General features: G+C 42.7%; 1 protein-coding gene across 2 annotated transcripts in view; it reads right to left on the minus strand.

The window, feature by feature from the left end:
* Positions 1-26,719, minus strand: part of jph3b (junctophilin 3b) — a 333,582-nt gene that overhangs the window by 246,667 nt on the left and 60,196 nt on the right. For both annotated transcript variants that reach the window (XM_072518084.1, XM_072518083.1), the window contains exon 2: positions 24,871-25,645. In XM_072518084.1, coding sequence (XP_072374185.1) covers positions 24,871-25,645 — 775 coding nt within the window. The remainder of the gene's footprint in view (positions 1-24,870; positions 25,646-26,719) is intronic.

Raw genomic sequence — 26,719 nt, forward strand, 5'->3', positions numbered from 1 at the left:
CCACTTTCTTTTACAAAAGTAACTCCACAAAAATTGTAATGATTGATTGTACGATTTTGTTTTGATCTTAATCAGTAAAGATGAACAATAACATCTCCTCTATGATAATCCTTAATACCGGGGCCCTGCTAGGCTGCGTACTTAGCCCCCTACTATACTCCCTATACACACACATGACTGCATGGCAAAATTTGGCTCCAACTCCATCTACACATTTGCTGATGACATGACCATAGTGCATCGGATCTCGAACAATGATGAGTCAGAATACAGGAGGGAGATAGAGAACCGAATGGAGTGGTGTAACGACAACAATCTCTCCCTCAATGTCAGCAAAACTAAAGAGCTGGCCATTAACTTCAGGAAGCAAAGTATCATACACATCCCTGACTGCATCAATGGTGCCGAGGTGGAGATAGCTGACAGCTTCAAATTTCTAGGTGCGCACATCATCAATAATCTGTCTTGGTTCACCCATGTTGACGCTACGACCAAGAAAGCACAACAGCACCTGTACTTTCTCAGGAAACTAAGGAAATTCGGCATGTCCACATTGACTCTTACCAACTTTTGTAGATGCACCACAGAAAGCATCTTATCTGGTTGCATCACAGCCTGGTATAGCAACTGCGCAGCCCAAGACCGTAAGAAACTCCAGAGTCGTGAACACCTCCCAGTCCATCAACCGAATCCGTCTCCCATCCATTGACTCTGTCTACACCTCCCGCTGCCTTGGGAAAGCGGGCAGCATAATCAAAGAACCCCTCCCATCCGTCTTATTCACTCTTCCAACTTCTTCCATCGGGCAGGAGATACAAAGTCTGAGAACATGCACCAGCAGATTCAAAACAGCTTCTTCCCCGCTGTTACCAGACTCCTGAATGATGCTCTTATGGGCTGATCTGAGCTCTTCACACATCTTCTCGACTAAGTAGTACTGCACTCCTGTATGCTTCACCCGATGCCTGTGTCTATGTATTTACATTGTGTATTTATGTGTGCCCTGTGGTGTTTTTTTCATGGATGGAATGATCTGTCTGGACTGTACGTAGAATAATACTTTTCACTGTACCTCGGTACACATGACAATAAACAAATCCAAATCCAATTCAGAAAAAGATGGTAATTTGACTAAATTACAGTTTTCAAATTTATAATGACAATGCTCTGCCTTATGAAAGTTTGATATACCCTCATCTGAAATGCACAAATCAGTGGATAATTACCCATTCTACTCAATGATGGTTTGTTCCATTTTATTAAAATGAGCTAATGTTATAATGGTAAAATCACATGAGTTTCCGCAGAGTTCGGGCTGATATGTTAATTCATTACAAATGCTTGCTGTGATATTTTAAAACAACTTGGAGGATGCATAGGTCATGTTGCCTGTGTCACACAATTCAATGTGTGTCACAAACCTGCCCTTGGGTGTCTAGATCTCATTTAAAGTCTCCCACTGTCACAACCTACAGTGTTGAGGTTTTGACAGGCCAGAATGTCAAACCATGTGAACCGACCAATGTCAGCACAGCACAAAAATAAAGCCAAACTGTGTTAGCCTTTCAGATTGGGCAGTAAATATTCTAAGCTATAAAACCTGCAGAAAGGAGGGAGAGTGGCACTATTAATTAAAGACACAAATGCAACAGTAAAAAAGAAGGGATGATAGTAAAAATGATCATGCGATGGAAACAGAATGGATGGAATTAAAATACACCAAAAATGTAATGCTCCTGTAGAAATTATCAACAGAGCTACGGATAGTAATGATACAGTAACGGAATGCGTAGATATAGAGATCAAAAAGCAAGTAAGCAGTTATAATGGAGATTTTAATTATGTCAAACTGGGAGAAGCAAAATAGCTCAGACAGTCTAGCCACTGAATTACTTGACTGTATCCAGAACCTGAAAGTTTCTGAAAAGGAAGATATGTTGCCGAAGCTTTTCATCTTTCACTCATCAGGCCCAACACAAGGATGCCAATCTTCAAACTATCACAACAATTTATACCGTATGAGAATAAAGAAGCTAATTGGATGGCAAGAGGTCTCTGATTGGCCAAGGCATTGCCATAGAGAAAGTAACATGAAGCTATTGGCTCCCATGATTCTGAGTGATTCAAAAAAAGCACACGGTTTGAACATACTCCTTTTGTTTGTAGAGAACATGCCCTTCCAAATGAATGTATGTCACCTCGAACAAGGATAAATGAGCCGCATTATGAACTCAATCTAACAGTATATTCACTTTACAATCCTGTCACAATGAAATGTATGCCCTGGTTTAGCATACCAGGGGCTGGTTTAGCACAGTGGGCTAAACAGCTAGCTTGTAATGCAGAACAAGGCCAGCAGCACAGGTTCAATTCCCGTACTGGCCTCCCCGAACAGGTGCCGGAATGTGGCGACTAGGGGCTTTTCACAGTGACTTCATTGAAGCCTACTCGTGACAATAAGCGATTATTATTATTAGTTGTAAGTGAGAACAACTGTTAATAATTGGAGAAAGGTTATGGCATTATTCTTAAGTATGTATGAGAACCCGTTTTCACCTGTGAGGGTTAAGGAAAAGGAAGTCTGTGCCTGTGTTCTCTGGGCTTTGTGAATAAACCTATGTTCAGGAAAGACTGGTTCCAGATTCCTCTTTTAGTCACTGAATGAAAAGCCAGTAGACATTTTGTTTTGGGTTTTCAAGCGTGGGCTGATTGAGTACGGCCTGTACTCTGCCTATTGAGTGCGGCCTGTACTCTGCCTATTGAGTGCGGCCTGTACTCTGCCTATTGAGTGCGGCCTGTACTCTGCCTATTGAGTACGGCCTGTACTCTGCCTATTGAGTGCGGCCTGTACTCTGCCTATTGAGTACGGCCTGTACTCTGCCTATTGAGTATGGCCTGTACTCTGCCTATTGAGTACGGCCTGTACTCTGCCTATTGAGTATGGCCTGTACTCTGTCTATTGAGTGCGGTCTGTACTCTGCCTATTGAGTATGGCCTGTACTCTGCCTATTGAGTACGGCCTGTACTCTGCCTATTGAGTACGGCCTGTACTCTGCCTATTGAATGCGGCCTGTACTCTGCCTATTGAATGCGGCCTGTACTCTGCCTATTGAGTATGGCCTGTACTCTGCCTATTGAGTGCGGCCTGTACTCTGCCTATTGAGTATGGCCTGTACGCTGCCTATTGAGTATGGCCTGTACTCTGCCTATTGAGTATGGCCTGTACGTTGCCTATTGAGTGCGACCTGTACGCTGCCTATTGAGTACGGCCTGTACGCTGCCTATTGATTGCGGCCTGTACTCTGCCTATTGAGTACGGTCTGTACTCTGCCTATTGAGTATGGCCTGTACTCTGCCTATTGAGTATGGCCTGTACTCTGCCTATTGAGTATGGCCTGTACGCTGCCTATTGAGTGCGGCCTGTACTCTGCCTATTGAGTATGGCCTGTACGCTGCCTATTGAGTACGGTCTGTACTCTGCCTATTGAGTATGGCCTGTACTCTGCCTATTGAGTACGGCCTGTACTCTGCCTATTGAATGCGGCCTGTACTCTGCCTATTGAGTGCGGCCTGTACTCTGCCTATTGATTGCGGCCTGTACTCTGCCTATTGAGTACGGCCTGTACTCTGCCTATTGAATGCGGCCTGTACTCTGCCTATTGAGTGCGGCCTGTACTCTGCCTATTGAGTATGGCCTGTACTCTGCCTATTGAGTGCGGCCTGTACTCTGCCTATTGAGTATGGCCTGTACGCTGCCTATTGAGTATGGCCAGCATCCCACCTATTGAGATTGGCCTGTACGCTGCCTATTGAGTACGGTCTGTACTCTGTCTTTTGAGTACAGTCTGTACTCTGCCTATTATGAACAATGGGGGGAACGTGTTGTTTGATTTGGGCAGCCAATCATTGGGATGTACAGCCCTTGAACCTGGTTTTGCACTGCCACTGAAATTCATACATGGCTTTGCTCAATTAGGTGACAGGTATAATGTCCTTTTGGACTGACGGCAACAGCCTATGAGTAGAAAATACCACTCATGTAGTCATTGCTTAGTAACAACACGAGATGGCTTGCTGAACTGGTTGTTCAAATCTTTGAGATACTTTGCCTTGCCAGGGTTGGTAGTCTAGGCACTTTAAAGGTCCAGAAGTGGTGGTCTCTCGCCCATTTGCAAGTTTGCATGATACACAACAAATAATGGTGTGATCAGAATTGCTATTGCCCTGCAGATAACTTTGATGCGCTGTATTTCTGTGTCAAGCTTGCAAGATGGGCAAATGGATCGGGCCCGATTGATGATAAGGCCAATTGTATAGCATGTGGAGCTATACCAATCCCAATAAGTATATTGACCAGTGAAGGTCAGCTTGCAGAAAGCAATGGCGGAGAAACCATTCACAGATTTTTCGGCGAGCACGTTGAGGAAAGGGAGTGGGATACACTGCTCTATCTCTAAAGTGAATTGAAACACACGACGGAACGGATTAGGATCAACATATGTGTTGAATTCATATAACTCTGCACACTTTAGAAAAATTATCTGAATAAATTAATTTTCCAAAACATTTTTCTTTTACATTTTGATATCTTCTTGAGTTCTCTTGGCTAAAGACAGGTCCTTGCCGATTATTTACTGAATCAGGGCAAAAGGCCAAGATTTTCTTACCATGAGTAGGGTAAGGAGGCAGGCCCTGAATCTACCTCACCTGGAAGGTGGATCAACCCCTGTGCTATTGGTGTAAATCTGGTCAACACACGAGGCAACTGAGCTAACTGGTCCACATACATTGGTATGTTTCATAATTTAAAAATTAGTGAGTGTTCACGAGTAAGCTGATTTTCCTTTTGGAAAAAGGGCTTTCCTTACAACATTTTAGACATGGTTTATCCACTGGGTTGTGCCCGGCGTGGATCTGGGTGCGCCAGTTAAGTAGCAGGAAAGACCAAAATCTAAATTTGTGCTGTGCACGAATCAGTTTGCCATCTAACCGGCCCGCTCCCGATAGCAAGTTCTGGACCTCGCCCAAATACGGAGAGCATATCATAACACCAATTTGCATTAATTTCAATCTCATTAGCGAAATTCAAGGTGAATGAAACCGCCTCCCGGGAAGTAACCGGCTCCCCAGTGAGAAATCATCCAGGCGTTGTTTAGCACTCCTTTTTAAAAACATGAAACTGACGTAATGGCTGCTGAGGAGAACTGAGGAGGTGAGTAGCCATTTTAATTTACCGGCATGCAGCTCAAGGGCACTAGAGCTCTCACTGGCCCTGGGTTTGTTCAGGGGGCTGAAGCATTCCAGGTCAGGGATTGCCCCTGGGCCGGAGTATTGTGAATACTCATTTTTTTAAAAAGGACCCAATTTTTTTTTTCCAATTAAGGGGCAATTTAGCGCGGTCAATTCACCTACCCTGTCCATCTTTTTGGGTTGTGGGGCTGAAACCCACGCAAACACGAGGAGAATGTGCAAACTCCACACGGACAGTGACCTGGGGCTGGCATCGAAGCTGGGTCCTCGGTGCCGTGAGGCAGTAGTTTTACCCACTGTGCCACTGTGCACCACACATTTGATGGGTCGGGGGGAGTCTATAGCAGGTGGAATGTGTGGGCACCGCACCTGGACGTGAAGGGATTGTGCTGGTGGGTGCCTGTAGGTTCTGTGGAGCGAACACAAAGTTCGGATGTGGGGAGGGTGTGAGGTTCAGCCAGTGATTTGGGGAGGGTGGGGTGGGGAGAGTGGGAAGTTGAGGGGTGGCAGGTGGAACTGATGCCAGGAGCCAGATGGTCACTTACCCTTGCAACTCATAGATCATAGAATTTACAGTGCAGAAGGAGGCCATTCGGCCCATCGCGTCTGCACCGGCCCTTGGAAAGAACACCCTACCTAAGCCCACGCATCTATCCTATCACCGTAACCCAGTAACCCTACCTAGGACCCGGAGGAAACCCACGCAGACATGGGTAGAATGAGCAAACTCCACGGGAATTGAACCTGGGACCCTGGAGTTGTGAAGCAATTGTGCTAACCACTGTGCTACCGTGCTGCTCAGTGGAGGTTGTTGTTCATCTCCCTACATTGGACAGTGGTCCTCTTTGTCATGCTGCCCCACTGACAGCCATTGCTACTGCTTCCCAAGCGGTATTGGTGACCCTGCTGCTTGTCCTCTGAAAAAGCCGATCCCCCTTGTCAGCAGCAAAACACTGGGGTGCAAGTCTGCCGAATCAGACAGTGAGAGAGTAATGGCAGAAGCTCATGGGGGGTTATTTCCAGCACTAAGTGCCATTAAATACGGGCTGCGATCTCGCCAACACGGCCATCGAGCAATACCCTGCCAATCGCAGCCAAAATGACACTTCAAAATCTTTCCATTAAATCACGCCCGTTAATTGTTCTTGACTAAATATTTCTGCCAATGTTCATGAGAACCATCTGCATTTTTTGAAATGTTTAGCTGTCTGTTTTTTAAAAGCAAGCAAAAATTAGAGAGTGAAAAGCACCATAGAAAGGAAATTAGTTGAAGTGTAACAGGTGTATGTCCCATACCATTGCAATACTCATTGACTATGTATGGTCACTCATTTTCCACTCCAACATACAACATGGTTTAAATATTATCGTTCTGTGCAAAAATCAATCTACCGCACCACAGTAATAAGGTTTACAGGAAAAAAACACGTCACCAGTTTTTCCACCCTCCCCCCTTCCCCATAATAATACAATCGTGAAACCCATATTTCCAACTGAATATGAAAATGCTGAGGGGTGCTTTTGGCTGTGTGCATCACATTTCATGGAATATTTAACTGTAACATTTGTTACGGATTATCCCCTACCAGAAATTTAAAACAATAATGTATTTTATAATGTAGAATAAAGCCATCTCTTGTAGGTTCTGATACTAACTAAATATCAGTGGACCAACCAAGAGCCTGGTTTTAGTCATGGCTCAAGCCTATTTTGCTGACTCGTTTTTTAATATTGGTGCAGTATACATCAGCTTCCTTTGTAAGCAATTCAATTCCCAGTGCTGTTCAATGTATTGTCATGCAGATACACAGAAAATGCAGACAAATATACAGTTAGGCTGCTACTTTATTTTGATCTGGGTTATGTATTGGGAATTGGCTCACCTACAGTAATTATATTGCCAATTAGTTGTAATGATACATATTTCTTTTAGATGTTGCGCCATTTTAGAATGAATATACCATGCTATTTTGCTATTAGATATATGTCCTCACACTTCCCAGCCTTCTCAAGATATTGCTATGTTGCTAGGGTACAGCTCTGTGACAGTCAGTCAGCCAAATGACCAGTTTTCAGTATGAGCCATAACTTTAGCACTGTGTTCAACTGCATGAGCATAATAGCCATGCCCATCAATCATGTACATCCACAGACACTTCCTTCCAGTCTGGGTCACAGAACAGCAACAAACTCTCTCTGTGTGTCTGTCTCCAACCTAGATGTGCTGAGGCCAATTGTATGGCCTTTAAACTAACCCTTCCACATAATCAGAGATTGACCTATTTGCACCCTATTCTGTATGTCAACAAATTGGTACAAAAATACCTTCAGCTGTGTGGGTTTTGATGGGGAGATGGTCCGCTCCACAAGAAAAGAATATTCTTTTGTATGAAAGTCAAACAGCATTTTACATGCTTAAAATTGCAGAAAGCAGTTACTCCACTTAGCTTGCAAACAATTTTCAGATCATTTTAAGTGGCAAATCCTGAAGAATATGATAAAATCCCTACAGTGCAGAGGGAGACCATTCGGCCCATTGAGTCTGCACTGACCCTCTGAAAGAGCACCCTACCTCGCACCCTACTCACCCCGCTCTAGCCTAGTAACCTAACCTGTACATCCCTGGACACTAAGGGGCAATTTGATCATGGCCAATCAATCCACCGAGCCCGCACATCTTTGGACTGCGGGAGGAAACCCACGCACACACGGGGAGAACGTACAAACTCCACACAGACAGTCACCCAAGGTCTGAATTGGAGAAAGAACTTTTTTTTAAAGTTTAGAATACAAAGGCAATCGGAACGTCGACACTTCAAATATATTATACTAAAGATTAACATACTCCTGGTTTGACCATTTTTATCAATTTTTGATTTTGTTATTTCCATGGTATGTGTTTTGTCAAAAAAATATTCATACACAAACGTTCTGAAGCATTTGACTGGAGTCTGCTTTCATTCAATAGAAACACAATGGAGATGAATTTCTGCAAAATTTCTCCCCTTCAGCCACCCGAACTTTGGGTGAAGAGATACTTTTCCAATGTTTCCACTGAGGTTATAACAGTATAGTAAGTGGCAATGACCTGGAGCTTGCTGCCTACGGTGGTGGAAGTGAAGATGATCAAAGATTTGAAACGGAAATTGGATGGATGGGCACTTAGAAATAAACCTGCAGGAATACAGAAACAGAACAGGGAAGTGGGACTGACAGTTTTCCTCTACAGAGAATCGGTATAGACTCAATAGGCCGAATGGCCGACTTCTGTATGATAATTATTGAGCCAGATTTTCAAATGGGACCCCTGGTGCGGATGTAAGTAAAACATTGAGGTCCAACAGGCCGCCGCAGGTCCCAGATGCCTCTGAAACAGTTTGAAATTTTCAAAGGGCTGGCATGGGAAGGAAACTCAAAAGCCATTTTCCATCAATTACCGTCCCATTAAGTTCGTTCATGAGTTTGTTAAGGAGCCTGTCCAGTGGAAAATAGAATTATTACAAGTTTTTATCAGAGAACCGAAACGATGATACATATTAGTCACAGCTGGTGCGTTTGCCCCAGAACGAAAGAAAGTTTATCTGCTCTTGGCTTAAAACGAACTTTGAGGAGCTAACTAGCACTGGTCAAATGCTGTACCTTAGCCTGTGTCCATAGTCACTTTCCTCTGTGTTTCGGCTCCTGGTCTTTCCAGGAGCTGCCTGTCCTATCTGGCAAGACAGCAGCAGCCTCCAACATGGCTGCCACCTCCCTTTGCCACTTGCACCAAGCAGACAGCTCCGACCTCCTGGAGACATTTGACGCCACAAATTGAGGGCCAATCACACCTCTTGCAGGATTAAGTAATGTGTATTTTAAAATAGCATCGCAAGAGCAATGCAGTTGAGACACGGAACACATCCGGGCTTTGTGATCCCGACCCCTGGTTTGAAAATCCGCCTCTATGATTTAGATTGGCAGGAGCATCACCAAAGAACTTCGCCCTCATGCACGATGCCTTTCATAAAAGGGATACAATTTCCACAAAGGTTCCCCAATCTCCTGCTGTAAATTCAGTGGAAAACTAACAGAAGCCCTGAAAAAACTATGTAAATGAGCTTTTTACTTGTCTATTGAGTTCCAATAGGAGGTCAGGGAAACACCTGTGGAAATTACAGGCGTTTTCTTTCAATTTAAGGAGTGAATCTTCGGCAAGATTCTCCCATTAGTTTGTTGTAAGTTGGCATTTACCTACTTATTTTTTTATTCATTCATGAGATGATGGTATTGCTGGCTAGGCTATCATTTATTGCCCAATCCCTTGAGAATGTGGTAATAAGATGCAATGTGGTGGTGAAGGTACTCGCAACATGCTGTAAGGAGGAAGTTCCAGGATTTTGACCTAGTGATGATGAAGGAAAGTGATATATTTTAAAATCAGGTTGGTGGGCAACTTGAAGGGGAAATTGCGCTGGTGGTATTCTCATACATCCGCTGCCCTTGACCTTTCAGGTGGTAGACCCTGGTTTGATGGGTGCTGTCAAAGACTCCTTGGCAAAGTTACTATAGTGACCTTGTAGATTGAACACACTGAAGCCATGGTGTGCTGGTAGTTCTCACTTTTTATATTCATAGCAAGACAGAAGAGAGAACATGAAACATTTTCATCCTACTATAACTTGCATTAACTACCAGCAAACTACATCATATGACGCTTCTGTTACTCCTTCGAATGAACTCTGCTCCTAATCTCTATTCCTCCTTTTTACATTCTCTCTCCTCCCCAAGACACATGGTTAAACTAACACCCAGCATTGTCTTTCCTCTTACCCATCCAGATAAAAATGCTTTCTGGACATTATAATGCCTGTAAAGAAAATGCAATAATTATTGCAGCGAAACATTAGTACTTGATTAATGAGTTAACTCGGAGTATTAATAGAACATAGAACATTACAGCGCAGTACAGGCCCTTTGGCCCTCGATGTTGCGCCGACCTCATAAGATCTTCCCTTCCATCTCCTCTAGATAAAACAAGAAAGAAAGAGCTTACCTGATATTCACTCAACCCCTTAGGTTAGAGGAGGTGGAAGGGTGGGTGACACTACAAGTGTAGTGTCTCGGGTTTCGCAACCGCCCAACTTATATACAGGTACTAACAAATCGTCCCAGAAATCCCCACCGACTTCCTGCAGCTGTAAAGATAAGTTTTTAAAGTTAAGCTTACCTTCCCGACAGGCCCCTGGTCACTGCTCCCGCCAAAAATTTGAGGGCTGCTCCTCCTGCAAGATAAGTTTTTAAAATTAACCTTACCTTCCCGACAGGCCCCTGGACACTGCTCCTGCCGAAAATCTGAGGGCTGCTTCTCCTGCAAGTTAAGTTTTTAACCTTAAGTTACCCAATCTGTTTACCAGAGAAAAATTTTCTATCAATGTTGGTGATCTTTTTCATGATGGGAAGTAACAGGATGCAAATGATCCAACTGTAACTGAGACAGATGCGTTGGGCATTAACTTCAAATTATTCTGTAAATTTGAATCTCACTCTTCAATATGAAATCTCTTCCTGGGAGCATATATTAATTAGGCTGGCGAATCAGCAATACCTGTTTGGTCAAATATGACACACTTACCATTATCATTTTTTTTTGTAATTTTGCTGTTTAAAAAGTGCATTCAAAAGTATTGTACCAAAATCCTAAAATTAATCCCAAATTAATATAGCTCAAACATAATTAAGCAGGAGAACGAAACATGCCAAATTTAAGACTAATTGGTTAAATTAATATTACAGTTAGTTTTTTTTAATAAAACACTGAAAGATTGTTTTGAAGAGCACTTATGAAGAACTAGGTTCCACATTAACAAATGCAGTAAGTAAAGATTTTCTCAGTTATTCTGACAGCAGCTACTTTCTCAAGGACTGCACTTCACACCGTACTAGGTGTTAGCATTTGGGAGTGCTGTGAAATACAACAGACACAATCACCCAAATTTGAAACATAGTAAACTGCAATTGGAGTCAGCTCTGAAAGGAATCACTACCACCTAACCCCATCTGTATAAAGCACTTGAACAATTTGACAAAATAATGACATAAAATAGTGACACATAGATGACATACTAGATTAGGAATTATCGAAAGGCTGAGAGGGCAAAAGCAAGCCATGAGAGAGAGTACACGGACCCGTGGCAGTGCACCTTACTAATCCACCAGTACACCTAATCACTGGTATATTGTACTTTTGCTAACATTAATGAAAATAAAAATAAATTGTGAAATATGAATCATGAATTATTAAATATCAACCCAATATTAAAATTTCCACCTCGGGTGATTAAACACAATTTGGCATGGTTTTTCAAAATCAAGTGGTTAATGTTAAGGACGCCAAAATAAATTGATATCAATTTTTGTGTGGTTAAATTTTGTGGATTTGGATTCTGAAATTTAGAAGGAAATGGCTATGGAATGGAATATTTAAAAATCTCAAAGCACTTTCTGGCCAACTAAGTACTTTTGAAGTGTAGTCACTGTTGGAAATGTGCAGCAAACTCACATGATCAGCAATGTGACAATGGCAGATAATCTGTTTATGTGATGTTGATTGAAGGATAAATATTAGTCGGGATACCAGGCATTAATTCCCTTGCTCTTCTTTGAAACAGAGTTTTATTGTGGGCCTGCCAGTTGAGCCACTGCTGAGACAAGCACACAATAAAACTATGTTTTGAACATAAAACTTATAAATTTCCATGATTATTTTTGATGTATATAATGGGTTAACTTTTGGAGTAAATTTGTTTTTCCTTGTGTTTTGTACATTCTTACATACAACTGTACACTAAAAGCCTGATGAAACGAAGGAATGCTTTGCTATAGTCTAATTTTCAATGTGGCGACAAGCGTTATTTCTTCTCCAGATTAGATTCTATTTGCATAACGATCAGTGTAAATTCTGTAGATTGCTCAGTTAACCAAAACACTATTATTTAAAATCACTAGTTAACAGTTGAATTCATGGGAGGCCATTCAGCCTATCGATCTGCACCTATCCTCCGAATGAGCACCCCACCTAGGCCCACTCCCCCGCCATAACCCTGTAACTCTGTATCCCCATCTAAGCTGCACATCGTTGGACACTAAAGGGGCAATTTATCATGGCCAGTCCACCTAACCTGCAAGTCTTTGGACTCTGGAAGGAAACCGGAGCACCCGGAGGAAACTCACACAGACATGGAGATAATGTGCAAACTCCTCTCAGACATGATGTGGAGAAGCCAGCGTTGGACTGGGGTGGGCACTGTAAGAAGTCTTAGAACATCAGGTTAAAGTCCAACAGGTTTGTTTGGAATCACTAGCTGCGCTCCGAGAACTAGTGGTTCCAAACAAACCTGTTGGACCTGGTGTTGTAAGACCTCTTACTGTCCTCTCAGACAGGCACCCAAGGCTGGAATCAAACCCAGCTCCCTGGCGCTGTGAGACAGCAGTGCTGACCATTGTGCCACCGTGCCATGTATTACTGTTTATTAAGGTTCCAAGTTAATTCGAGTGTAAAAATCCATGCTTATTTCCACTCTGATCTTCTGGGAAAGTAATAGCACTGATGGTTCACTCACAAACGGAAGCTGTTCAATTTTTTAAAAAATGTTTGAAAATGCTATTTTCTTAAACAATTGAGCTAAGCAAGATATACCTTTCGCTTAGACAATTCAAATGCTATGGTATTCAGTGAAATGAAGCAGTGGAATAGTTACCAATTTCTTTATGACATTAATTACAGTGTAATTGTATGTATAGTATATAAAGTGTAACTGTTCTCATTCACCTGTACTTGCACTGCTGCTTTTTCCCCCAAAAAGCTTTACGGAATTTACAAATCCATGTGTGTGAAAATAGTCTGCTATTTGTTGACTTTAAATGACTGGTTAGCATGCAGGATATTTTCAAGAAACAGTATTGCAGCTTTAATATCCAATAGTTATAGTTTTGTTTCCAGATAGCTATCACTAAAGGTTTGTTTGCTGTGCTGAGGAATTAATTATTGGATGTTGACAATCTCCTGATCAAAAAATGGAAGTGAAAAATATAAATACGTCAGCCTCAAAACCTCTGACAACATGATTGTTCATATTGGTACACTGAATTATTCTTTTCCGCATAGAACCATATGCAATAATTTAATTTAAAGTTTTATTTTATTATAAAGGTTACTGTTGAATGGAAACTGCTTTCCACCCAGTGTTGAGAGGAACAGTAACCTCCTGATCTCTATCAAGTCTGATAGTTTAATCTTGTTCAGCCTCTGGAATTGGTAAATTGGAGTACTTTCCCATTGAAATGACACTGGCTTCCAAAGTAGAGGGAAAGCAATATCCCTCAATACAATATCAGACACATATTAACCACCCGCAGATTAGTCTGAAGGGAAAACAGTAATCAAGCCCACATAGCTCTTAGTTTTGAATTGAACCATATTTTATTGTTTACAGCAATTCAAATATTCCTGTTTTCCCACTATCAAAGTGTCCATCCAGAACAGCAAAGAGGAAGAAGCTTACATCAATGTTCCATTGAAGTATTTAAGTTCCCCAGAAAGAGGACTGTGTCATTACACCAATGGCATTTGACGGCAATCGATATTCTGACACCTTTCCCACAGTGATATCTACAGAATTTTCTTCCATTTGTACTATCAATTAAACATTTAATATAGCACAATAGACTGCAGACTATTATTTTGGCGTTAATTAATTATCATGGTAGTTGTTAGGCATAACTGATATTCAGGAAAGATACAAGTTCAACTAGCATTCATGTAGCATGAGGATGTACATTTCCTAACATAAACGTATATCAATTAATAGCATTAAAAAAATTAAATGAGAAAGTCTGTGCTGCTTGTTAAGAAAATAGTTTAATCTTCAACCTAATCTACCCAGTGGGAAACTGATGGGATCAGATTCACTGACCACTTTACCTCCCACCTGATTGAACTCTCCACTAATGTCATATGTACATAGGCTTGAAACCTCCTGCGCAAAATTTGATTGCGACTGACAACAGCAAGTGTCGAGTATGCTGTGGTCAGTTTCTTTAGGCACTTGATAAAAGCAAATTACTGCTGATGCTGGAATCTGAAACCAAAGAGAAAATGCTGGAAAATCTCAGCAGTTCTGGCAGCATCTGTAGGGAGAGAAAAGAGCTAACGTTTCGAGTGCAGATGACCCTCTGTCGCAGCTTTGACAAAGGGTCATCTGGACTCGAAACGTTAGCTCTTTTCTCTCCCTACAGATGCTGCCAGACCAGCTAAGATTTTCCAGCATTTTCTCTTTGGTTTCTTCAGGCACTTCAGGCACTTAGCAGCCACATCAAAGGTTATTGAAGGTAAGATAAGTTTCAATTTGTTTTCTTAACTTGTTGTGGAGCTGGGAACAGCTGGAGTGCGGGTGGCCAAAATCCACCCCATCTTCAATTTTAAAATGACATCATCAGCCAGATGATGTCTTACGAATGGATTTGGAGCCCAATCCCCTAGGGGCCATATTTGGGGTGTCGGACCTGCCATCTGACCAGACGAGGGCGGGGGCGAATGTTTCAGCCTTCGCCCCGCTGATTGGTGGAGGTCAGCTTCTCCACCCTATGCTTCAGTGTGAATGGGGGACTTAATGGAATTCCTACACCTTGAAAGAGGGTTCACCTTGAGGGGGTTGATCGAGGGCCTACAAAAGATGGCGTCCATTCATTCTGTATTTCAGAGTTAGTCACCATCAGCTGCTAGGGAGGGAAATATAAGTAGGGTTATGGGGGGGGGGTAAGGGGGGTGTTGTAGGTTTCTGTTTTTGTATTAGTTCTGGGGTTGGGTGTGTTTTCTTTTCATGTATAAAATGGTAAAATTTAATAAAAATATTGCAAAAAAACCAACCAGAACCATGGAACCAAGAGGCAAACTAAATGGTCAGCTAGAGCACCAAACCTTAGCCAGTGCGGGAGGGGTGGGTGGCAAAAAACTAAATTAATTATTCATGAAACTACATAAATAAATAAACCGGCTTCAGTAGGGGAATAAGAGGTCTAGGTCTACTGAAATACATCTATATATACTGACGTACATATATTCACATTGCAATCTTTCCCAAAATTGCGTACTATATTCCGCATTCAGTTTATGCAACAGTTTACAAATTTGTATATCTACATGATTATTCCAAAAGTGCAATATCAAAAATGTAATTTAATCTTGCCCACTCCATTATAATGATTATTGATTGTGTAAATTGTATATAAAATCATCCAGTGAACATCATGTGAACCATATTCCACATTATAATGTGCATTTCTTCTAAGCACAGATCCTGTAAAATGAAAATGTACAATCACTACCATAATATTCTTCTTCATAAATATGTATTTATATAGGCAATATTTTATTCATACTACTGCACAATATTAATTTTTGAAAGTTAATTGTGTGGTGGGGGCGCACGGCTAGGATACCTAATGGTCTTGCAATGGCCCTGTCTTCAATACACAATAGTTCCCCAATTAATTTGACACAACCGCAAGGGTGCAATTAATGTAGTATTGTTTGTGGTTGAAATAAATGTTGATAGTAAAGGTAAAATAAGTTCATTAAAGCGCCATTTGTTTCTTTGTAACAGTGTCAAACAGTATAGTAAATGAAGCTTAGCAATATGGCAAAAGCTATTTTTCCACATTCGCCATATTTGAGAAAATGGAAACAAAAATTGACTTCATCTTCAACTGATGACAGCTACAAAACTAAATAAATATTTATTTCAGTGTTCAGGGGGACAGGCTTGAGTCTGTGGCCCATGCTTAGGAAGATGGTGTCTCTCCACTCCTCACTGGCATAGAGCTGTGTGTCCAACTCAGACTCCCAACCTCGGGGGCAGGTCTTCTCTGAGCCATCTTGGTGGCTGCAGTGAATGTGTGGTAAGTGGAGCCCTTAATAACAGCTCCAGTTGCCAAGCTTTTTAAAAAATATTTCATTGGAGGTATTTTTAAATTTATACAGACCAGAAATAAGCAAACAACAATAGTTAACCATGCCGAATCGCCACTATTCCCTCCACCCCCTCCTTTTACACCCAGCCTCCCCCCCCCCCCCCACCCCAAATCCACCACTGATGTATTACCGTTCCTTAAAGAAATCAATGTATAGCCTCCACCTTGTGGAGAACGCCTCCTCTGCCCCTCTTATGTCAAACTTGATTTTTTTTCTAGGTGGAGGAACTCTGCCAAGTTTCTCACCCATGCCCCCAATTTTGGTGGCTCCGAGTCCCACCAGCACAGCAAAATTCACCTCTGGGCTGTCAGAGAGGCAAAGGCTACCACTTCAGCCTCTCTGCCGGCAAGCACACCCGGATCCTCCGACACCCCAAAAATCGCCACCCAAGGGCTCGGCACCATCTCCACTCCTAAGATCTTTGACATTACATTCGCAAACACTTTCCAGAATCCTTCCAACTTTGGACATGCCCAAAACACATGGACATGGTTCGTCAGACTCCCTGCACATAGCCCACACCTGCCCTACATCCCTTGAAAAGACAAACTCATCCTAGACCCAGTCATATGAGCCCTATGCACCACCATAAACTGTATGAGACTCAATCTTACTCATGGTGAGGACGTGTTTATCCACCGCAGAGCCTCACTCCACACCCCAGCTTGCATCGCCCCTCCCAACATCTCCTCTCACTTGTGCCAGACCTCCTCCACTCTCTCTCCATCAGCTCCACATGTATATCTGACTCCTTGCCCTCACCTATCTCATCCTCGGACAGAAGCATACCCCGTAGAGTTGAAGGCGGCAGTCGCGGGAACGAACCCAACTCCATCCTCAAAAAGTCCTTCACTTGGAGGTACCTGAACCCATTCCCCTTCGGCAGCAAGTACACCTCAAGGTCCTCCAATTCCGCAAACTTAACCCTCACAAGCAGATCACGAAAATACTCTATCCCCAACTGCCCTCAAAACCTCGCATCCAGCCCAATGGAACAAACCTGTAGTTACCACAAATCGATCCACAGGAAATTCCTTTCATCCTACAGTGCTACCGACATTGGTTCCACACCCTCAATGCTATCTGGCCAGCGAGAACAGAAGAGGTGCCAACAGTAGTGCCCTCAGATTTGTCCTTTTACATGAAGCCTCGATCATCCGCACCAACACCGACCTCGCCTCCACTGCCCACTTCTGTACCATGGCTATGTTCGCCGCCCAATAATAATTCTGCAGATCTCCCCCCCCCCCCACCCGCCTATCTCTTTCAGAAACACGCTCCTGGTCTGGGGAACCTTACCCGCCCACACAAACCACAGTATCATCTTATTTACCCAACTAAAAAAATACTTGGGCATGAAAATCGGGAGATTCTGAATCACAAACAAAAACTTTGGTAGCACTGTCTCCTTTACCGTCTGGACCCTTCCAGCCAATGGCAAATACAACACATCCCACCTCCTAAAGTCCTCCTTCATTCCCTCCACCAGTTCTGCCAGATTCAACTTGTGCAGTTGAGTGGAGCTCCCCACAGTACAAAACGGGACTATGTGCGGTCTCGGCCTGGTGTTCCCTGTTCAGGCCCCTTCTGGGCACTGCAAGCGCCAGGAAACACATGGCTATATACGCTCGCGAGGGGATTTTGTTCCCTTTTGGGAGGATCAGTGCGATCACACAAGTCACACAAATGGAATTTTGCCCACTATTTCAAGGCTGACAGACCTGTTATGGATTTCAAGTATGTTTGAGTAAAATATGCTATTCCCCAGCATTGATAATCCTTCAAAGTGTTGAGAGTAAAAATTTAATCCCTCAGTCCCAAAATAATTTTCTGCTATTTACCTGAGATGCTGCATCAATATTGAAACTGTGCACTGTTTGTAGCTGCTAAAAATGCTGAAGTACAGCAGTTTGATCTATATTTTAAAGCATTGTTGAAATTCAGTCTGCAGCCAATGAGAATCAACTGAGTCAGCTTTAAATTCAATTTTGTGTGCAATCTGTTCAGCCGGAAACCAATTTCAGTTTCTGCTGATCAGCTTAATCGACACACCACATTGATCCATCTTCACCAGTTACTGGGTGAAGGCATTAATAAAGGCCTTCCTTCAGATCCAGTGATGTAGGCCGGTAGAGAAAGCTGAAGTACAAAGAATTTGTCTGCTGGTAATATCCTGATGTTAAAAAGAACAACGCCCCTATTAACAGAGCAGATCAGCAAAGTACAGTCTGCTACAGTTCTTCAAAGTGAATAGGCAATATAAAATTGCCTGTGTCTGCCAGAACTATAACATTTGCAGAAAGTCTATAATATTTGATGCAAATTATTCAATAAAAAGTAATGATTAATCTCAGCTACCAGAATGGTAAAAATCCAGGTAATCAGGACCAAAGCCTCTTCAAAATACTGTTGATTATGAAGAAACACATTCTGATCCTATGACCAATCACTGACAATACACTTCAATTTTTACTGAAAATATCAAACTAAATACAGAATTCCTGGGAAAATTAGCTGACAATTTGCCACCAATGCAGAAAAGAATGGGCTGATTGAGTTTAATGACCATTTCTTGTTCATATAATCATACAGCACAATGGAGGCCTTTTGACCCTCCTGTGCCTGTGACACCTCTTTGAAAGAGCTATCCCATTAGTTCCACCCCACTTCTCTATGCCCAAAATATTCCCTTTAAAGTGCATATTCAATTCCCTTTTTGAAAGATATAATTGAATCTGTGCATTTCACATCATAACAATTAGCTGTGTCAGAAATTCTCCTCATCTTCCTTCTGATTCCATTGCTGATTATCTTACATCTGTGTCCACTGACTTTCCTGGTCGTGGAAAAAGCTTACTTATACTATCAAAACCTTTCAAAATCTGAATGTCTTCACTGACTTTTCCCTTATCCTTCATTGCTCTTTGGAGAACAGTCCCAGCTTCTTTAGTCCCTCCTCATAACTAACGTCCCTGGTACTGTTTAGTAAATCCCCTGTTAAAATTATCCTGTTTTATGAACCATAAAGTTAATTCTCATAGAAAAACCATGGGCTGAATTTTCAGGGAGAGGCTGAAGTCCCATTGCCAGGACCAAAAGTAGGGGTCAACGCTGCTTTGTCCTGTGAAAGGATTTTGGAAGTAGTATATTGACAGCAGCGGCTAATTAACAGGCCTGTTAACCAATTTACCATCCAATTGGGGATGGCAGCCCCCACCCCCACCCTCAATCGGTGGGCTGGCAGCTCAACAGCCTTGGCTGGGCCACTGTGCGCACCATTGTACCACAGGTATGTTTAAGGGAGGAAGACAGGGTCAGATAGGTGAATTTCCTCTGTGGCTCATGGGGTGAGTGAATTAGGAAGGAGCCGAAACTTTGATTTCCCGACAGCGGGTTGAGATGTCAAGATTAAGTGAGTGGTGTGTTTGTGGCATGTTGGGTCTCATGCTGGCCTGCAGCGGGTTCACACTTGTAATATAATTGCATGTCATGAATACTCATTAGCATAAAACATTTATAATTGCATCCTACTTTCAAGATGAAGTCAGTGGTGCACGAGAATCTCGTGGCACCCAGTTCACATTTGTTCAAAGATGCTATGCACCAGTTGGCTTTGTGCAAAAATGTCTAAGGTTTTCTTTGCTGAACTCTGTGACACAAGACAGGTAAACAGGCACGTCAGGGGTCACGGTGAGTGCATGGAGCGGGATTGGCGGCATCGAGGAGTGAACGAGGGATTCAAGGGAGAATATAAAGTGTTATTAGGGGCTTCAAGGAGTGGAAGGCCCTAGCACCCTGGATGTGGGGAGGGCAATCAAAGTAAGAAAATGGGGGGCCTAAAGGACAGTGGCAGCTCTTTTATAGCCGCCAGTAGCTGCAGCATTGTTGCAGGTTTCACCAATGAAAGGCTTCTCCCTGCACTATTATTAGGAGATGGTGGCTCAGTGGTATTGTCACTGGAGCTGGTCATCAGAGACCCATGGTATTGCTTTGGGGTCCCAGGTTCCAATTGCATCACGGCAGATGGCGAATTCAATAATAATCTAGAATTAAAAGTCTAATGATGGCCATGAAAACATTGTTGATTGTCGTAATAACCCATCTGGTTCACTAACAAAAGATTTAGGGAGCGATTCAGCGGACTCAACTTAAAGTCTGCTGAAAGGCAGGTTTTTAAAAAATTAATTCATGGGATGTGGGCATTGCAGGCTTGGCCAGAATTTATTGCCCATCCCTAATTGCCCTTGAACTGAGTGGCTTGCTGGGGCATTTAAGAGTCAACCACATTGCTGTGGGCGTGGAGTCACATGTAGGCTAGACAGGGTAAGGATGGTAGACCTCTTTCCCCAAAGGACATTAGTGAACCAGATGGGTTTTTATGACAATTGACAATGGTTTCACGGTCGTAATTAGCCTTTAATTCCAGGTTTATATTGAATTCAAATGTCACCGTCTGCCATGGTGGAATTTGAACTTGGGTCCCCAGAGCATTACCCTGGGTCTCTGGATTACTAGTCCAGTAACAATACCACTGCACTACTGCCACCTCTGCCTCCCCAGCACCTGCAGTGTTGAGCTATTCAATAGCACTTTGACTTTTTGGGGGGCTCACCGAGGAACTCCCTGTCGAGGCCAGTATTTAAGTCATTGCCTTCACTGGCGAGCTGAAGACTGCTCGCGGATCAGGGAACCATTTCTAAAGGCAGCCCTGATCTTATGATTCCCCACCGCAGCTTCATAAACCACCCCCCCCAGTTCACCCACCTTGCCTCTTCCGGAGTCCTCGAGTCTCCCTCACCCACCTCTTATGCACAGGGCCCCCAGGGGTCCTACCCCTGAAATGGGCAATCTGGCATCTGGATGCCTTGGCACTACCATCTGGGCACCCTGGTAGTGCTCCTGCCGATCGGGCAGTATCACCTGGGCACCAGGTTAGCACTGCCAGGGTGCCAGGCTGTGAGTGCAAGGTGCCCAGGTGCCAGGGGCACCCCAGCAAACCCCCCCCCCCACCCCGAAGTGCCATCACGACTGGTTCACGACTTTGTTATCCTGTACTAAACAGTGTCCGGTTGAGGCCTCATTGGCGAGGCCGCTGAATCCCGTGCCCCAGGTGAATTGGGCGAGCGTATATTTAAATGAAGCAAGTGAATCATTTAAATATGCGCGCCTGGATCTCGTCCAGTGAAATCCAGATTGCGGTGTGCCATGAGATTCTGTTGAATCCCGCGAGACATTTCGATGTCGCAAATCACGATGCGGGCCTCTCGCGAGATTCAATGGCCTCATCCCGACACTAAGTCGGGCATGACAAGGCCATTGAATTGCACCTTTATTAATCTCAAATAACTGGCCTGTCTATCTCTCCAGTGAGAGGCCCAATCATTTTTAGGGCAGAACCTCATTAACACTAATTAGCTGCACAACCCAATTCCAAATTCTCGAGCTCTCACTCGATCTGATATTTCATCATGTCTCGTTTTAGTTTCTTGTCATCATTTAGCTGTTGAAGAAAATGTCATTGGCCAATCATGCCTTGCTCAAATTCAACTAGGTGGATATAAAACTTGAGATTGAATTGTGACTGCAGGAGGTGAAATAGCTTCATGAAGCGAAGGTGTTGAGACATAGCTCTGTGTTAAAGTTCAGTTGGGAGACCTAGGGCCGGGATTTTCCTGCCCCCACAGAGGCAGCTCGCCATTAGCAGACAGCAGGATCTGCTGGTCCTGCCAAAGCCTACGGCATTTTGCATGGCTTGTCCGCCCCGTCACTAGGGAACCTATCAAACTATCCATGATTGCAGTGAAACTGTTTCAAAAATCCCCATAAGCAGTACAGCTTTAGCAGAAGCTTCTTAACAGAAAATAGTCTACAAAAACCTATAAGCAGCCTAAAAGGACAAACCATCTAATTACCAATATGTAATGGTGACCCTTGAAATAGCACTGCTGAAGGGTCCTTGTGCCATGCGTTTTTGAGTGAGTTTATCACATGGTGAGTCAAACCTTGGGACAGCCTAATTTCAGAAAAGGTTCCAATAACAATACTAGGAAGTTTAATTACTGTTTCACATATATCTGGTGTGCGCCTTGGACAGAGGAGCACAATTCAACATGGCAGACGGTACACTCCCAGAGACAGACAAGCATGTGCGCACAACCTACTATGTTCCCTGCATTGCAATTGTGATTATGGGCTGGATTCTCCAGTTTCCCGGCCACGTGTTTCTCGATGGGCGCTGTTTGCTGGCAGTGGGATTCTCTGTTTCCACCGCTGTCGATGGGATTTCCCATTGATGCCACCCCACACTATCGGGAAACCTGTGGGCAAGGGTGCACTGCCAGTGGGAACAGAGAATCTCAACGGCCAGAGAATTCCGGCCTAGCTTTCAAAATTACTTCTTTACTGGCTGTAAAGCACTTTGAAATGTCTTGAGATTATGAAAGATGCTTTATAAATCTATGTTTATTTTTTCTACATTGGTCTCTTTTGCACCAATTAATTTCTAGGCCCTGATTTAGTCATTAGCTCCAATACTGACAAACACCCAGTAATTGTTATGCAATGCAGTTCTGTTTTTATATGTGGGTACTCAGATCTTAACAAAGCTTTTTTTTTAAGTTAGATCCTTCTGGCAGATATTAAGGATCAGAAATGAAACATTTTCCTCCAGTGACAATCCAATTCCAAGCTGGTGTGAGATGACAAGAGAAAATTGCTCGTTTTTTTTTTCACTTTTGCACTAACTTGCATGACTAAGCATGCTGCAAACAAAAACATCTCCAGCTCTTCAACAACTGCACTCCACATGAGCGAGCTGTGCACAACAGCAGGCTTATTAAAACAAAAATTCATGTTGACTGAACAAAACCAGGAAGGTGCATTTTAGAGCATCATGTCTTCAGGTGAGTGGTTCTTCTGAGCCAATGGTACGAATTTTAAAATAACCTAGCTACAATTTATGTCGCCCATAAACTACAAGTTGACTGATGGTTTTAAAAAACAAAGGCTGAACATTATTTTCTTTTAAAAGAATTTGCATCTCATTTGGCATTGATTGGACATTCATTTTTTTGTCCAAGAAGTAGAAACACTAATTTGTCTGCATCCATTTGAAGGCCATTAATTATTATTTTCCATCTGCATCAACAGGAGAGAGAAATGTATTTATTCCATATTTTAATTTGCTCCTACTGTGATAAAATAGAGTTGGTATATATGCTAATCTACCCCAACTCCAACCTAGATTAGGATAGGTACAAATTGCCTTTAGTTTCCCAATCAAATGGTATAAACAGTGAAGGCTCAATGCACAATGTTAAATTTTTTCTCTTTGGATATTAACATTGTAAACGTCCACATTTCTTTAATGGAATAAATAACTGTTGCTGAAGTACAAAACTGTAGCATGTCAGAAAAAAGTTAACTCGTCCAAAATAATTTTGCAATTGAATAGCTGTTACAAGATTTAACTCCTTTTATTAAGCCAACTCTTACCTTTATTATTTTATCCCTCGTTAAGATCACTCACGTTCATATGTCTCTTCTCCCCTGTAATGTCATGTGATCAATTCACTGGACGCACTTCTCTGAGCAGCAAAAGGCTGTGTTTCAGTTTACTCTGCATGAAGTAAACTACCTACCGCTCTAATTTGGTACTTGATGAAATATATAATATTTCCAGTTGTTAGATTGAAGCATGCGGACAGTAAGTACTGGCATTTCATCCCATAACTAAATCTGTGTGAAATAATTATATTTTCTTCGAGACTACTTTGGTGCCTTTCTAAACGGAAGTTTAAATGATTGAGTATCTTAGTGAAAATTAATGACCAAGACATAGAAATGATGATTATTTACAAACATCAATGGAAAAGTGTCAGTTTTGCATTGCACACCAATTAAGCACAAGCATCGCTACTGTTAACGTTCCTTTCAGGATCAGGTTGAAGATAAGGTTGAGGAGCTGGAGAGGGGGGTGGGGCTCAGATTTAATTGACAATCCCTGGATTTGGAAGTGGGTAGACAGTTGCTGAGTTTATGCCATTATTCAATTGTCCACTGTAAAATTGCAGCCCTGAAGTTAACCTCCTCCACCAGCGCATGTTCTTCTTCACTTTCATCAGTTCTCCTGTTTGCATACCAGAACCCTTCTCTCTATTGGCTCATTTCTACATTGCACTTGCCAACTTCTGCATGTTTTCCAGCAATATTGCCACCCTGGCACTAATTCCCTTCTGACCTCCTCCTCGTTGCTCTTTTTGTCTTCCAATATTACTTTTCTTGTTCTCCTTTCTAAATATCTGAGACTTTCAGCCAAACTCCTCTGACCCTCTTCTTTTCTTGAGCTAATAATGTTATCATTCAGGCCCAAGTTGGCCAACCTCAGATAATTGGGTGTTCATGGACCTAGCACCCATTTGTACTGACCACTTCCACTAACTCTGCCACTGTACTAGAATGCTACCACTTGCACACTAGGCCTTCAGGCTTGGCACCTCTAGTGCCATAATCAAAACTGTCTAGAGCATGATTATTTGTTTGCGTAAAATTAGGCTCATACAAAATCATTGACAATCTCACAATTGGAAGTGAGTCAGTAGCCAGCTTCTTACCTGGATGCAGAAATCTCAGCTTTTTGTTTGGCAATAGCTGCAGCCCGTTCAGCTGCTTCCACTGCCCTATCCACTTTGTCCCGAATCTTACTTGTCCGTAGAGGAATCAAGTTCTTCCTCTTCCCACTCACCAACACATTTTGTTTATATTTGCCTTCTTCTTTTGTTCCATCTGGAAATGTTGTACATCCATAACCATGCCTCTTGTTGTTCAGCCACTCCCCTTCAAATTTCAAGCCATCTGACCGGTGGCTTAACCCAAAACCAGAGCGTTTGTCATTTTTCCATTCTCCAACATACGTTTCTGTTGTTGTTGCATCTATATCATCTTCAATGACTGATAAATCTGTCTCGACCTCACCAAAACTAATTGTAGAATTGATGTCACTGGCTGTAGAACTGACCGTACTCATCCCAGCTTCACTTCGAAATGAGCTCTGCTTGCTTCTTTGGCTGGCCAAGGAACTTTTGGACTCGGACTTCCGGAGTTTCAGTCCACTCAAAAGGGACCTGCGGAAAATCCCTTTCTTTTTGTGTTTGGTTGAAAGAAGATCATTGTCACTATGCATAGTCAGAACAAAGCCCCCCCTCGATCCTGCAGGACTTCCAGCTGGAGTGTCTGGGTGTATGGCTGTACCATTACTATGTTCACTTCTTAGAGAGTTAATAGAAGTTCTAAGAGGAGACCTGATAACAGCAGCCATCCCATAGGGAACACTCTGACGCACTCCATACCCATGGCGCATTCCTCCAACCCATTGTCCTTGATAGGTACCTGAAACAGAGAACACACCAATTTTAAATATTTATTACATTTATAGTTTATATATAAATAAATACAATTTAAATAATGAATAACTCCCACTGATCAGACATGGTTAAATAAATCAACATGTAAGTTACTTCTTAAAGGCACTAGTCAAATGTTAGATACTGATCGACTCATCTAGGTTTATTGAACTGCCTGTTCCCCTCACATGAGTACCATCTCTAGGAGAAACATCCTTATTTACACCACATAAACCAGAAACAAAATAAAACATAAGTGCTGGTATTCGGAAACAAAAGAAGAGAATGCTGGAACTCGCATTGCGGCAGGTGAGTCAGAGAACAAATAAGTCAGCATTTCAGGCTGAGTGTGCATTTTGTCTTCATATCTAAGCAAATCTGTTCACTTGTCATTAAGATTTGAAGATGTCCAGGTTTTACTTCATTTAGGTCCATAATACTTTAACCTGATAATAATAGGTGACAAGTAACATTCACGCCACACAACAACAGTGCAGGAACATTGATATATTTCAAAGAACTAACCATCTCCTTTTGACATCACTGGCATTACCACTGCTGAATTCCCCCATCATCAACATCCTGAGGATTATCATTGACCAGAGACTTAACAACCCAGCCATACAAATGCTGTGGCAGCAAGGGCAGGTCAGAGGCTGGGAATTCTGTGGTGAGAACTCACCTCCTGACTGCCCAAAGTCTGTCCACCATCTACAAGGCACAAGTCAGGAGTGTGATGGAAACTTTCCACCTTCCTGGACGAGTGCAATTCCAACAACATTCAAGATGTTTGCCAGAATCCAGGATAAAGCAGTTTGCTTGATCGTCACCCCATCCACCACCTTAAACTTTCACTCCCTCCACCAGTGGCAGCAATGTGCGCCGTATATACGATGTATTGCAGCAACTCACAGGCTCCTTGGACAGCATCATGCAAAACTGCAACCACTGCCACCTAGAAAAATAAGGCCGCAAGCAAATGGAAACACTACCACCTGCAAGTTGCCCTTCAAAACACACACCATTCTTTGAAATATATCAATGTTTTTTCACTGTTGGT

This window comes from Scyliorhinus torazame, chromosome 10, assembly GCF_047496885.1.
Source record: "Scyliorhinus torazame isolate Kashiwa2021f chromosome 10, sScyTor2.1, whole genome shotgun sequence".
In the NCBI taxonomy this organism is placed as follows: Eukaryota; Metazoa; Chordata; class Chondrichthyes; order Carcharhiniformes; family Scyliorhinidae; genus Scyliorhinus; species Scyliorhinus torazame.